A 12,072-nucleotide genomic window follows, 5' to 3' on the forward strand; every position below is an offset into this window, starting at 1 on the left:
ACCTCTAAAACTCATTCAAGTAAAATAAAATATAAATGTCCACTTATCTAACATATCATTTTAACTATTTAAGAAAATAATCATCTACATTATTTAAAGTCACTTTCCAATTCCCCAGAGGACAGTTCATTTCCATGGAGCATATGCACACATAGCCCCAGTTACTTAAAGGATACAAAAAGTGATTTAGCTTGCTATTAAAAGAGGAGCAAAATCTATTCTATCATCATTCAATCTGGAAAGCATATCTGATGGTTTTAATAAAATGAACTTCAAATGCATTTAACTTAAATTCCAATATAAACATAATTCATTCGCAAATATCTGACGCATCTTGTTACTAAAAAGTATTAGTTTAAAAACACACAAGGGCTTCCCTGGTGGCACAGTGGTTAAGAACCCGCCTGCCAATGCAGGGGACATGGGTTCAAGCCCTGGTCAGGGAGGACCCCACATGCTGCAGAGCAGCTACGCCTGGGGACCACAACTACTGAGCCTGCGCTCTAGAGCCCGCGAGCCACAACTACTGAGCCCGTGTGCCACAACTACTGAAGCCCACGCACCTAGAGCCCGTGCTCAACAAGAGAGGCCACCGCAATGAGAGGCCCATGCACAGCAGCCAAGACCCAATGCAGCCAAAAATAAATAATATTTTTAAAAATGAAAAAAAAATACACAATATTAATCTATCATAATTTCATTACTTGCCTATAAAGTACTGCAGGAAGAGTAGATGTCTTTTGTGTGCCTCCTTCTTTTTTACTTGGTTTTCTCTCCTTGGGTGCTCGCAAAATTGCCGGTATGTTCAACTTCTATTGATTTGAACAAACGCAGTTTATTTTGTTTTAAAGAAAAAATATAAAGCAACTTTCCTCTATGCACCGCTCAAGTCAACTAATATGCTAGGACTGTAAGGGGGAAATCTTTTACAAGCTTTTACATTGGCCAAAAGGGACTAAAATGAGTTTTTGTCTCAGTCACTGCCGTTAGAAGCCTATAATAACATACTTTCATCGATTTTCAGTGGACCACTAAAACATTATGAAAATTAAACTTTTACTTTAGCTTTAAAAATGAAAGACAAGGACAAGAATTTAAGAACTTAAAAAAAAAAGTACACTTGACAAAAAGAATATTGAGGCCGTTTATTTTCCTCAACATCCCAGCTACACTGGTGCTCCAAAGGTTAATTAGAAAAATTATCTTATTGGACCAAACTCTCCACAAAGCGAAGTAGATTCTCTTTGGGTTTCTACTAATCAGTAGTATGCTGGCTTCCCAGACAGCAACCATCTATCAAAGTCATTTCTCAGTGGCCCGGTGGGCTGGCATCTGTTTAACCAACTGGAAAAAAGTGTCCTGCAAGTGGTACAAATGAATTCTACTTCTGCTGTGTATTTTACATTTGCACAAGGAAATGCATGCACTTCTGTTACAAGTGATTTAATAAGTGAAAATGCTCTCTTATTGTAGATAATGTTTTATACTAAATAGGAAATTCTTATGAGACAAACTTGCAAACCAAGTCAAAAGATAATGCTAGCTTGCCAAATAAACTAATAATAGGCTTGCATTCAATATTAACTTATCTAAATATAAAACACCATAATCTTCCAAAAATTCATCAACCTATCAATAGAAACAAAGGTCAATTATCCATACGTGACTATTCATTCTCACCTTTTATATTATGTTATTCATTATAATATAAGCCATATACACCTTGTTCACAAAAGCAGCATCTTCAAAGCCAGCATGGCACAATACATATCAGTATGCATTACCTTCTAAAATAATATGTCTACACAAATTGTTTAATGAATTTGCCTCTTTGTAAACCTTTAAAACAAGTACAATGAAAGATATCTGTTTTTTGAAAACCTTCCTTCACAAACAAAACTATTTTCATAGTGAAAGGACCACAGTGAGTCTCCATCATCCTTAAAAAAATAACTGAAATTATTCAAATGAATTCTTAATTTAAGAATTATATACACAGTACCAAAAAAAAGCATTCAAAGAAATCCATTTGGCAATGATTCTTCTTTTCAATACCAAAAACTATAAAAAGCTAAATATGTTCAAGGATAAAGTTAATTTTTTTCATAACTACAATAATAGTTACTGAAGGAGAAAAACTACACTTTAACATTAAAGTTTCAAAAACCATTTCTTACGCAGTTCAAAACCAAATCAACATGAAAATAAATCTCTCTAGTCTTCTGTTTAAATTTTACACACTCCCCCGGTCCAAAAAAAAAAACTAATTATAGCACAAGAACAGGACAGAAGAAATGTGGCAAGGAATCTAAAACTGCTACATTAGAGACAGAAGAATATGGTAGAAGTAACTCATGCTTCAAATCTTAGCTTCATCACAAACAACAGGTCAATCAGTTAGAGCAAATGAAAAAATCTGCAAACCAGATAGCTGTTAAAACAACCAAATTAAGCTACAAGTTCTCAGAAGGCAGCTTCCAAAGCTCTAGATGTACTTCAGGCAGGAATCATTATCCCAGAGGATTAGTTGGCCCTGATTAAACTGAATTCTTTAGTTAGTGAAGCGACAGTTGTATTAGAGTTCTGATCTTTGAAATCATATAGAGAGCAAGAAGAGAAAGAGATAGCAACTGGAAAGAAACTAACCTGCCCTGTGATTCTGCCTAGTAAGGCCCATATTCCTTGTCCTTCACTTCGAAGTTTTCCATTCAGGTTTTGTAGTTCTTCTAAAGATTCACACAGCTACAATGTAAATAATTCAAATTAGTAAACCAGTAAAATATACAGTAAAATATGCTAAAATGTAAATAATTTATTAATAAATGCCCCAAAATATCTATATTTATAGTCCATATATTTTTAACACATTCAAGTACAATACACTGAAAAATGAGGGTCTCCAATTATCTAAGCAGCACCAACAAAATGTAAGCATTTTGTTTTATGTTACCATTTTTACTAATGATAATAATGATGCCTACATTTATATATTCTATTATAGTTTACTATATAATTTCAGAAACATTCTGCTAATTAATCCTTATGAGTCTATCAAGATGCACTCCCACCATTTTCCCAATGAGAAAACTAAGGATCACAAGGTTTTTGTGACTTAGCCAAAATCATAAAACTAGCAAGAATCCTTAGGTCTTTTGAATTGAATCCCAGTACTCTTTTCAATACAGTACGGCTGATTATTGGAAATTTACTTCCTACAAATTTTTTTTTTTTTTTTTTGGCGGTACGCAGGCCTCTCACTTTTGTGGCCTCTCCCGTTGCGGAGCACAAGCTCCGGACGCGCAGGCTCAGCAGCCATGGCTCACAGGCCCAGCCGCTCTGTGGCATGTGGGATCTTCCCGGACCGGGGCATGAACCCGTGTCCCCTGCAACGGCAGGCAGACTATAAACAACTGCGCCACCAGGGAAGCCCCCTACAAATTTTTTTATCACTTAAAACATTATTTATCAATAAGTCAATCCTGGTTTTATATGCTCATGTTACTTATTACCTAAAATTTAGTCGCAACTTGCTTTTACATATTTCTTTTTGATCTTCCTCATCTTTAGAATGAAGGGGTAGAGGGAAATTTAAATTAGGAGTTGCTTTTTTTTTTAATCAAAAGTAACAAAACAATTCAAGAAAAAAAACAGTAATTTCAAAATAAGTTTTAAAGTTTTCTACAACTCAGAAAGAGAAGTTCCATAGTACAGTGGTTAGGAATAAGGAATGGAGTCAGACTGCTGGGCCTCAAACCCCAACTCTATGACTTGACTACCTATGTGAGCCTGGGCAAATTACTTCCCCTGTTCAGGACTCAGTTTACTCCTCTGAAAATGGGAGCAGTAATCCTAAGCCATATTATAAAGCTGAAATGAGAATTAAATGAGTTAATACAAGTAAAAGTGCTCAAAATTGTGCCTGGCACATAGAAAGTACTCAGTAAGTGTTAATGATGGTAATGAAAATAATGAGGGGTCGGAATTGTAGGCAAGTTGTAAGAACTCCAGAGGAATTTCAAAATAAAACATAAATAAAAATGTTATAAAATCAGAAAAGAAATCATCAATAAGATGTAATATATTATGTTGTTTGTTTTATAGCCAACTTACCTTATTATATTCCACATGAAGCTTTTCTTGTTCATTCTCTAATTTATCCTTTATATTCTTTTGTTCAGCCATATTTTCTTGAATTTGAATCATGCGCATATTTCTCTCTATTTAAATTAAATATCCAATTTTACTTTAGTAGAAAATAAAAGGTGATATACAAAATACACAAAGGAAGAAGCTAACCATAGGGATGATCACATGGATAAATCTACATTATTCAAAACACTTTTAACTCTATTCACAAATTAACTTAGCATTTTACAGCAACCCACAACTTATTAGGAAAATTAACATGCTTTTACTTGATATATGTAACATTGCTAGTAAATTTCTAAAAATTGACAGCATATCAAAATCTCCATTGGCAAATTGTCATCAATGAAAACATGCATGCATCACTGTCTATACTGACCAAAATAATAATTCACAAAATCAGCAGTGAGAGCAGGTTGCTTATGTTTTCTCCTTCCATCCACACTAGAACTAGTATCTGAATTGTCCACTGGGAAGATATCTGTACTGATCCCCATCAGTTCTGCTTTCCGCATAAGTTTACGAATGGCCGAAGCACTGCTAGTGAGTGGTCTGGGCAATTTTTCCCTTGGAACCCAGGCCTGGGGTCTGGTGGATCGAGCTAGTTCTGCTTTGGCACGATATTGCTGAAGCCGGGCATTGATCCTTGCCTATAAAAGAAATGTATACAAATTTTAAAAGATATTAAAATCGAACATACTCCTTATGATTTTTATGTCCACATTTAGAAAAAGTAAAGATAACCAGAATTTCACATATCAAGGCAAATTATATCTATCCACAGTCCTTAAGGTATACTGTATAATTCTTGGGCAATAATAAACCAGGTCTACCCCTAGTAACAACTGTCCTAGTCTATGATCAGAATTGTCAAAAACTAATATGATTAAGCTGAAGTTTCTCTTCTCAACTAGCCTTGCACTAGTCTCCATAAATGTACTTAATTTACATAAAAATACATTTTATATGATGGGCAAACTAATCAAATTCTTTGCATAAAAGAACATTAGAACAGACTGAAAAAAGATGTGGTCAACATATTGCACTGATAGAATAATTTCCTCTAAGCCACATTCTTTAATGTACTGGAAGCATGCTTTACAAATGACTGCTTTGTTGACTAGGTGACGAGTAATATATTCAACCACAAACTATACTCACCATTTATCTTAATGACAATCCACTTCCTAGGTAACTAACTAAATTTCACAATTATACTTCACATGTCATTGGCAAACACATGAGATCTGAAATTTATAACCTTGATTTTTTTTTTTCTTTGGCCATGCTGCGTGGCTTGTGGGATCTTAGTTCCCTGACCAGGGATCAAACCCAGGCCCTCAGCAGTGAGAGCGCGGAGTCCTAACCACTGGACCGCCAGGGAATTCCCTGAAATCTATAACCTTGAAAGAAAAAAACATGAGTTTTGGCATGAATCCCATCCATACCTGTGCTTCTGGTGACAGTTGCTTCTCTCTTTCTTGTAAAGACATTTTACAATAGGATTGTAGAGCCAAGTAGTTTTTTCTCTTCCACTTTCTGTCTAACCTATCTGCATGTTGCTTACAATAAGCAAAAAATGGATCTGCTATATCCTATATCAAAAAACAGGGGAGAAAAAGTAAACATTTTTACTTCAAAGGGTCATAAAAAAACGATAATAGATAATATTTCCTTTTTGAAGAATATCCCACAGTGTTGGTTATTCCTAAAATAAATTACAAAAGTAATATTTATACATAATGATAAAAATTGCTGCTTTAGAAACTTAATCCTATATATCAAGTTCAAATTAGCAATTTTTTTTTAAAGGGCCTTGTGGATTTAAAAATACTGAAATCAAATCTTAGGTATTACCATTTATTTATATTTGTTACCTAAAAAATAATTACGGTTTAAAACAAATAAGATTTCAATAATCTTAGGTAGAAACAATCATTAAATATTAAAGTTATGCATATAGATTAATATTATAAAACAACAGTATATCTAGAAAATACAGGACTAGCCAACACAAATAAGTAGGGCACTTCTAATTGACTAGAAATGCACAGGCAGATTCCACTTGGGACAAAAATGGATTAAGAAGGTCAGGCCTTGTCAATAAAACATTTTAGATATTCCCTTTAACTCTTCATGAAACCCTAAAATCTCAGATGGAAACGCAGCTCTCTCACAGTCGTATTTCATGATACTACCTTAATGGGTACATTTTTTATTCATAAATAGTAGGGTACCAAAAATAAAAGAAATCTACTATCAAAAATAGAAATAAATTGTAAATATGTAGCCAAAAAAAGTAATGTGCAATGTGATTGCCAGCAAAGTAACAGGCAGTTCATTCTTTAGGTCTGTCCCAAAGAGAAAAATAAAGATAAGCTATCCATATAGGTTTTTATCTAAGTTATGTTAAAGGGTCTCTTAGTAAGGTGGGGTTTTACAGCCCAAAGAGAAATGATGACACTAAAAAAAGAAGAAACAAATGAGAAAGTACAAAAAGAGAAATCATCGTAATAAAACTAAAGTGTCCTTGACATTAAAAAAAAAAAAAGCATATGATGCAGTTCTGTAGTGTGATATCCAAAGATGTCACAATATAGCACCGTGAACACTGTGATCACAGAATTTTGAAATATAAAAACCTGGAGATAAATCCTGGCTCCACCACTTACTGATTTTTGTGGCTTCAAACAAGTTGCGAAACATCTCTGGGTCTCTGTTAACTCATTAGTAAAACAGATTTAATAATAACTACTTCATATAGGTACACAATACAAAAACATGGGCAGAAGATTGCATTAAAACGTGCACACACACACACACACACACAGTTGCTTTCTCATAACATACTCTATATCCTGGTCACAGAATAGGCTAATGGAAATAAAGAACACATTGAAGCGCAATCAAAATGATCTGGAGAACTATTCTACTGTTTTAAAGTAGTAGGTAAGGTTGAAATTGACTTATCAGAGATAGGATTCATGCTTCCATAGATGAGTTAAGCATTAGGACCTAGACTCTGACTCGCTAATAGACCAGTCATCTCTGGTCAAAAAGGGGACTAGGTAGCCCAAGTAATTTTTTTGTTTGTTTTCATTATTTGGGATTGGGGGACAATAAACCCTAAGTCTAAGGGTAGAATGACCAAGGGATTAACCTTGTTTAGACAGTGGGACAGATATACCAAGCAAATATTAACTGTGACAGAAACCACTGTCTTCTAATATCTATCCTCCCCTTCTTCTCCTTAGTACTAGAATCTTCTGAGTTTCTACTGGGTACTTGATGACCTTGCCAGAAAATCTCTGCTCCAGACTCTCAGCATCTGGATATGGGCATGTGATAAGTTCCAGCCAATGAGGTTTGTGAAATTTCCTAACCATACCTTTGAAAGGAAACTGCCTACTCTTAACCTTTTCTTCCTTCCTTCCAATGGGGTGGAACCCAGTCAAGGTGTGATAAACCATCTCTGACCATGTAAGAAAGTGCAACAGACTAAGGGAAGATGAAGCAACAAGTAAGAAGGCACCTGGTCCCTGGAACCAAACTCCCCCAATATCAAATCAGTCTGGAATGTAGAAAGAATTCAACTTCTTCTTTGTTTAAGTCACTGGCTATTTGGTTTTGTTAAACCATTCAAAATAGTGTCCTAATTAATGCATTGGTTGACTTGGAATATCCCTTCAACTTGCCTAGAGAAACTTTCAAGATCCTACTCCCAATGGAAAATAGAAAGGGAAAAACATTTTTCTGAATATCTACCATGTACCAGGCACAGGTGCCTTTTTTCATACTATCTCATTTATCCTTTAACACTACCACATGAGGTGGGTTCTATTATTTTAATATCAATTTTATGGATAGAAAACTGAAAACAAGAGAGGTTAAGTTGCTGACCCAAGATCCACTGCTAGAAAGTTAAGATCTGTCTTTTTCAACCACTACCTGTCATCAGATTTACTTATGGACGTTTCCAAACAGAAATGACAAAAGCCCAACTCTGGAGATTGTGATTCAGTAGGTCTAAGGCAAAGAGTTTTAAACGTGAATGCCTTGAGAAAAGTACCAGTAAACGTGAATGTGCAAAGGGGCCTAAAAGACGCTGGAAGATTATAAGACAAAAGTAATGATGGGGGTGGGGAGGTGGGGGGATGCAGGGTAAAGGTGGGGACTATGAGCAATGTGACAAAGTGGAATGCCCCTCAAGGTTGTCTTTTTTTTTTTTTTTTTTTTTTTTTTGCGGTACGCGGGCCTCTCACCGTTGCGGAGCACAGGCTCCGGACGCGCAGGCTCAGCGGCCATGGCTCACGGGCCCAGCCGCTCCGCGGCATGTGGGATCCTCCCGGACCGGGGCACGAACCCGTGTCCCCTGCATCGGCAGGTGGACTCTCAACCACTGTGCCACCAGGGAAGCCCCAAGGTTGTCTTTTTATAGCACTATTCTTATCAAAAGAATGTATCCACAGGCCTAGTTTAGGCTGTGGACCTCTGGATTGCATGATTTGTTCTAGAATCTTAAAAGAAAAACTTTTTTTAAACGAAGCTCCCTGAGTAATACTGATACAGCAGATCAAAGGAGTATAAACTGAAAGAAACTACTGGGAGTCTTGTACACTGAGAACCAACTGGCACTTGTAAAAAGTGTATTTTTAAGAAAGTAGGGATGCTTTATTGGTACCTTAATAAAACTGAAGTGTTTACTGAAATCCTATAATGAGTTAGGAGCATATCGTATTTACCTTCTCAGTTACAACACCATCAATGTTCTTATCCACCCCACCTCAGCCATTTAATTGCCATGACTGGACCTAGATTCTGTACTCTTTCCATAATTCAATGCCTAAAATATCATTCTCTGAGCATCATCTTTTTAGAGGCCTCTCCCGCTGTGGAGCACAGGCTCCGGACGCACAGGCCCAGTAGCCATGGCCCATGGGCCCAGCCGCTCCGCGGCATGTGGGTTCCTCCCGGACCGGGGCACGAACCCGCGTCCCCTGCATCTGCAAGCGGACTCTCAACCACTGCGCCACCAGGGAAGCCCTCTGAGCATCATCTTTTATCCTTCCTGATCACTCTCTCTAAGACTCAAACAAGTTTCTAACACCTTTCAGGTCTCCAATGTACGGACTTTCTGTCTTCTGACTGTCCTAGAGCCCATGCACATGACTGCCCTCTTTACCTGATTATTTCATGGTCCATCAATTAATTACTTCTTTGCATGGCGCATCGATTCGCTTGTTCCTCTCTTCCTCAACTAGCTTCGCCTGACAAGCCTAAGGCACAGGTAAATCCAACTCTTCCCCTATTTTGTACCTGTACCTGAGCATCTGAACACATTCTCAAATTAATCTGTATTCCATTTTTGTAGATAATTATTGAATAGCTTTATCTCTCTGTCAAACCTGCAATATCTCCTCCCTATTCCTAACTTGCAGATGATGACCTTATTTGTTTATTTCACTGGAGAGGGTCTCAAAGAGAAGAGAAAAGCAACAAAACAAAAACTTCCACAACCTCGAATCACCACATACCTCAACCTATCTGCATGTCTACACATATCCTCTGACTAATCTCCTGTTACTATGGATAAACTGCCCAATGTTCCTCTCTAAGGTTAACCTTCAGTTGTGATAATATCCCACCCTGTCTTCCCTCCAGGAATTTTCTCTCTCTTACACATTTTCTTCTCTCCACTGGCATGCTAAACATACTGTAATATCCTTTAAAAATACTTAAAAGAACTTCCTTGGGCTCCCATTTGTTGTTCCACTTCTAAGCTCCTCTTAAAAGGAAAAATCTAAAGCCCTGTCCATATTAGCTATCTTCAATTCTATTCCATTCCTAAGTTTTCATTGTCTACTCCCAACCACTCCAATAGCTCCTGTCGAGTGAAAAATGACCTTCATTTTGCCAATTCCAATGGTCATTTCTCAGTCTTAATCTTACTCCTTTGACACAATTTGCTCACTCCCTCTTTGAAACACTTCTTTGAAATGCCTCTCTTAGTTCTATTTTTTACCTCACTGATCACTCCTCCTCAGTCTCCTTAGTAGATTCCTCCTTATTTTCCCAAATTTGAGTGCTGTTGAATGCTGAGGTAGCCCTATGACTGCCATCAGACCTCTTCCCATCTCCTTCTACTCTTATAACCTAGATAATTTCATCTAGTCATCCCACCATAAATACTATCTATACCCTGACAGCTCCCAAATTTATATCTGTAGCCTTGACTGCTTCCCTAAACTTCAGACTCTGATAGCCAACAACCTACCTGATCTCTCCACTTACATGTCTAATAGGCATTTTGAACTCAACATGTCCAAAACTGTCCTCAGTTTCCTTTTCTCCTTCAACAGATCTGCTCTTCCTTCAGTCTTCTCCACCTCAGTAAACCACAACTCCATTCTGCTAGAAGCTCAGGCCAGAAAGAAGTCACCCTTTTTACCCTCTCTTTCTGTTACATTCCACAATCCTTCAGCAAATACCTATAAAATTTGTCATTTCTCATTACCTCCATCCTAAAACCTGTTACAGTAAAAGTTCTAACAGGTCTCCCTGCTTTCACTCTTGCCTCCCTACTGCCTGTACTCAATACAGTTATCAGGGCAGTCCTTTTAAACATCAGTTGGTTCATTATGTACTCTATGCAACGCTATGGCCTTCCATCTCACTCAGAGTGTAAATCCAAAGTCATTCCCATATCTTTCCAGGCCCCACATGAAGTAGCTCCCTGCTACCCCTATGACCTCCTCCTCTCCTCTTACCAAACCCCAGCCCCTAACTCTGTACCAGGCTTACCAGTCTTCTTCTTGGTCCTCAAACCAAGCATGTTCCTACCTCAGAGCCTCTATTTCTGTTCCCCCTGCCTGTAATGCTCTCCTCTCAAATAAACATATGCTCCCTACAATTTTCCTTACATATTTCCATAAAATGTCACCTTATTAGAGAGCCCTTCTCTGATCTCCCCATATAAAGCATTGCCCTACCTCCCTTACTCCCTAAATACTTTATCCTGCTTTATATTTCTCCACAATACTTATCACAATATTTTTTTTGCTAACTTTTTCACTCTCTGTCAGAGGAGAGCCCACCTGCCACTAAAATGTAAGCTACCTTAAGAGCACAGTTTGTTTTGTTCACTGTTATCTCTACAGGGTCTATAGCAGCAGTCCCCAACCTTTTTGGCACCAGGGGCCGGTTTCATGGAAGACAATTTTTCCACAGACCGGGGGTGGGGTGGGGTGGGGTGAGGGGTGTGATGGCTCAGGCGGTAACACAAGCGATGGGGAGCAGCAGATGAAGCTTCACTCGCTCGCTGTTCACCTCCTGCTGGGCGGCCCAGGTCCTAACAGGCCACGGACCAGTACTGGTCTGCGGCCTGGGGGTTGGGGACCCCTGGTCCATAGCAATGCCTAATACACAGTAGGTCAATATATCTGTTGAATAAATACACTGAATGAATGACAGTAAAAACATTAATTTGTAATCCTTAGATAGTTCAAAGGTAAGAGACAGATAGGTCAAGAATGTCCAGCTGAAGTTTCTGATTCTTCCAGGGAACCTTCTTTCTGTATTTACACCACTTCTTGTCCATACTAGGCACCTGTGACATCTTTTACTGCCATCTTGTAAGACTGTTGAACATTTTATTGTGTTTACTATCTATTCCCACCTAGGTTGATACTGTGACTTAAAGCTATTTTTATGCTCCCTGACAAACTCCTCCACCTCATACTAGAGTTTAGTGTCTTGCACATATGCATATGCCCTCAATCATGGTTGACTGATTTCACAGAGTACTATGAAGCTTTGTTTGAATATAAATCTCACTGTTTGCTAAACAAAGTTTAGGTCACCCCTTAACACAACTTAACTGAGTTTCAGAACGTGAATCCAATAAGGACTTACTCCTTATGGTCATGT

The 12,072-nt window shown here is 37.7% G+C and overlaps 1 protein-coding gene across 1 annotated transcript in view; it reads right to left on the reverse strand.

Annotated features, from left to right (window-relative positions):
- Window positions 1–12,072, reverse strand: part of PHF14 (PHD finger protein 14) — a 210,855-nt gene that overhangs the window by 150,304 nt on the left and 48,479 nt on the right. The window contains exons 8-12 of the mRNA XM_079711347.1: window positions 5,595–5,741; window positions 4,526–4,796; window positions 4,111–4,217; window positions 2,647–2,742; window positions 709–812 (exon numbers count right to left, since the gene is read on the reverse strand). Coding sequence (XP_079567473.1) covers window positions 709–812; window positions 2,647–2,742; window positions 4,111–4,217; window positions 4,526–4,796; window positions 5,595–5,741 — 725 coding nt within the window. The remainder of the gene's footprint in view (window positions 1–708; window positions 813–2,646; window positions 2,743–4,110; window positions 4,218–4,525; window positions 4,797–5,594; window positions 5,742–12,072) is intronic.

This window comes from Hyperoodon ampullatus (genome assembly GCF_949752795.1).
Source record: "Hyperoodon ampullatus genome assembly, chromosome: 9".
NCBI classification, from domain to species: domain Eukaryota; kingdom Metazoa; phylum Chordata; class Mammalia; order Artiodactyla; family Ziphiidae; genus Hyperoodon; species Hyperoodon ampullatus.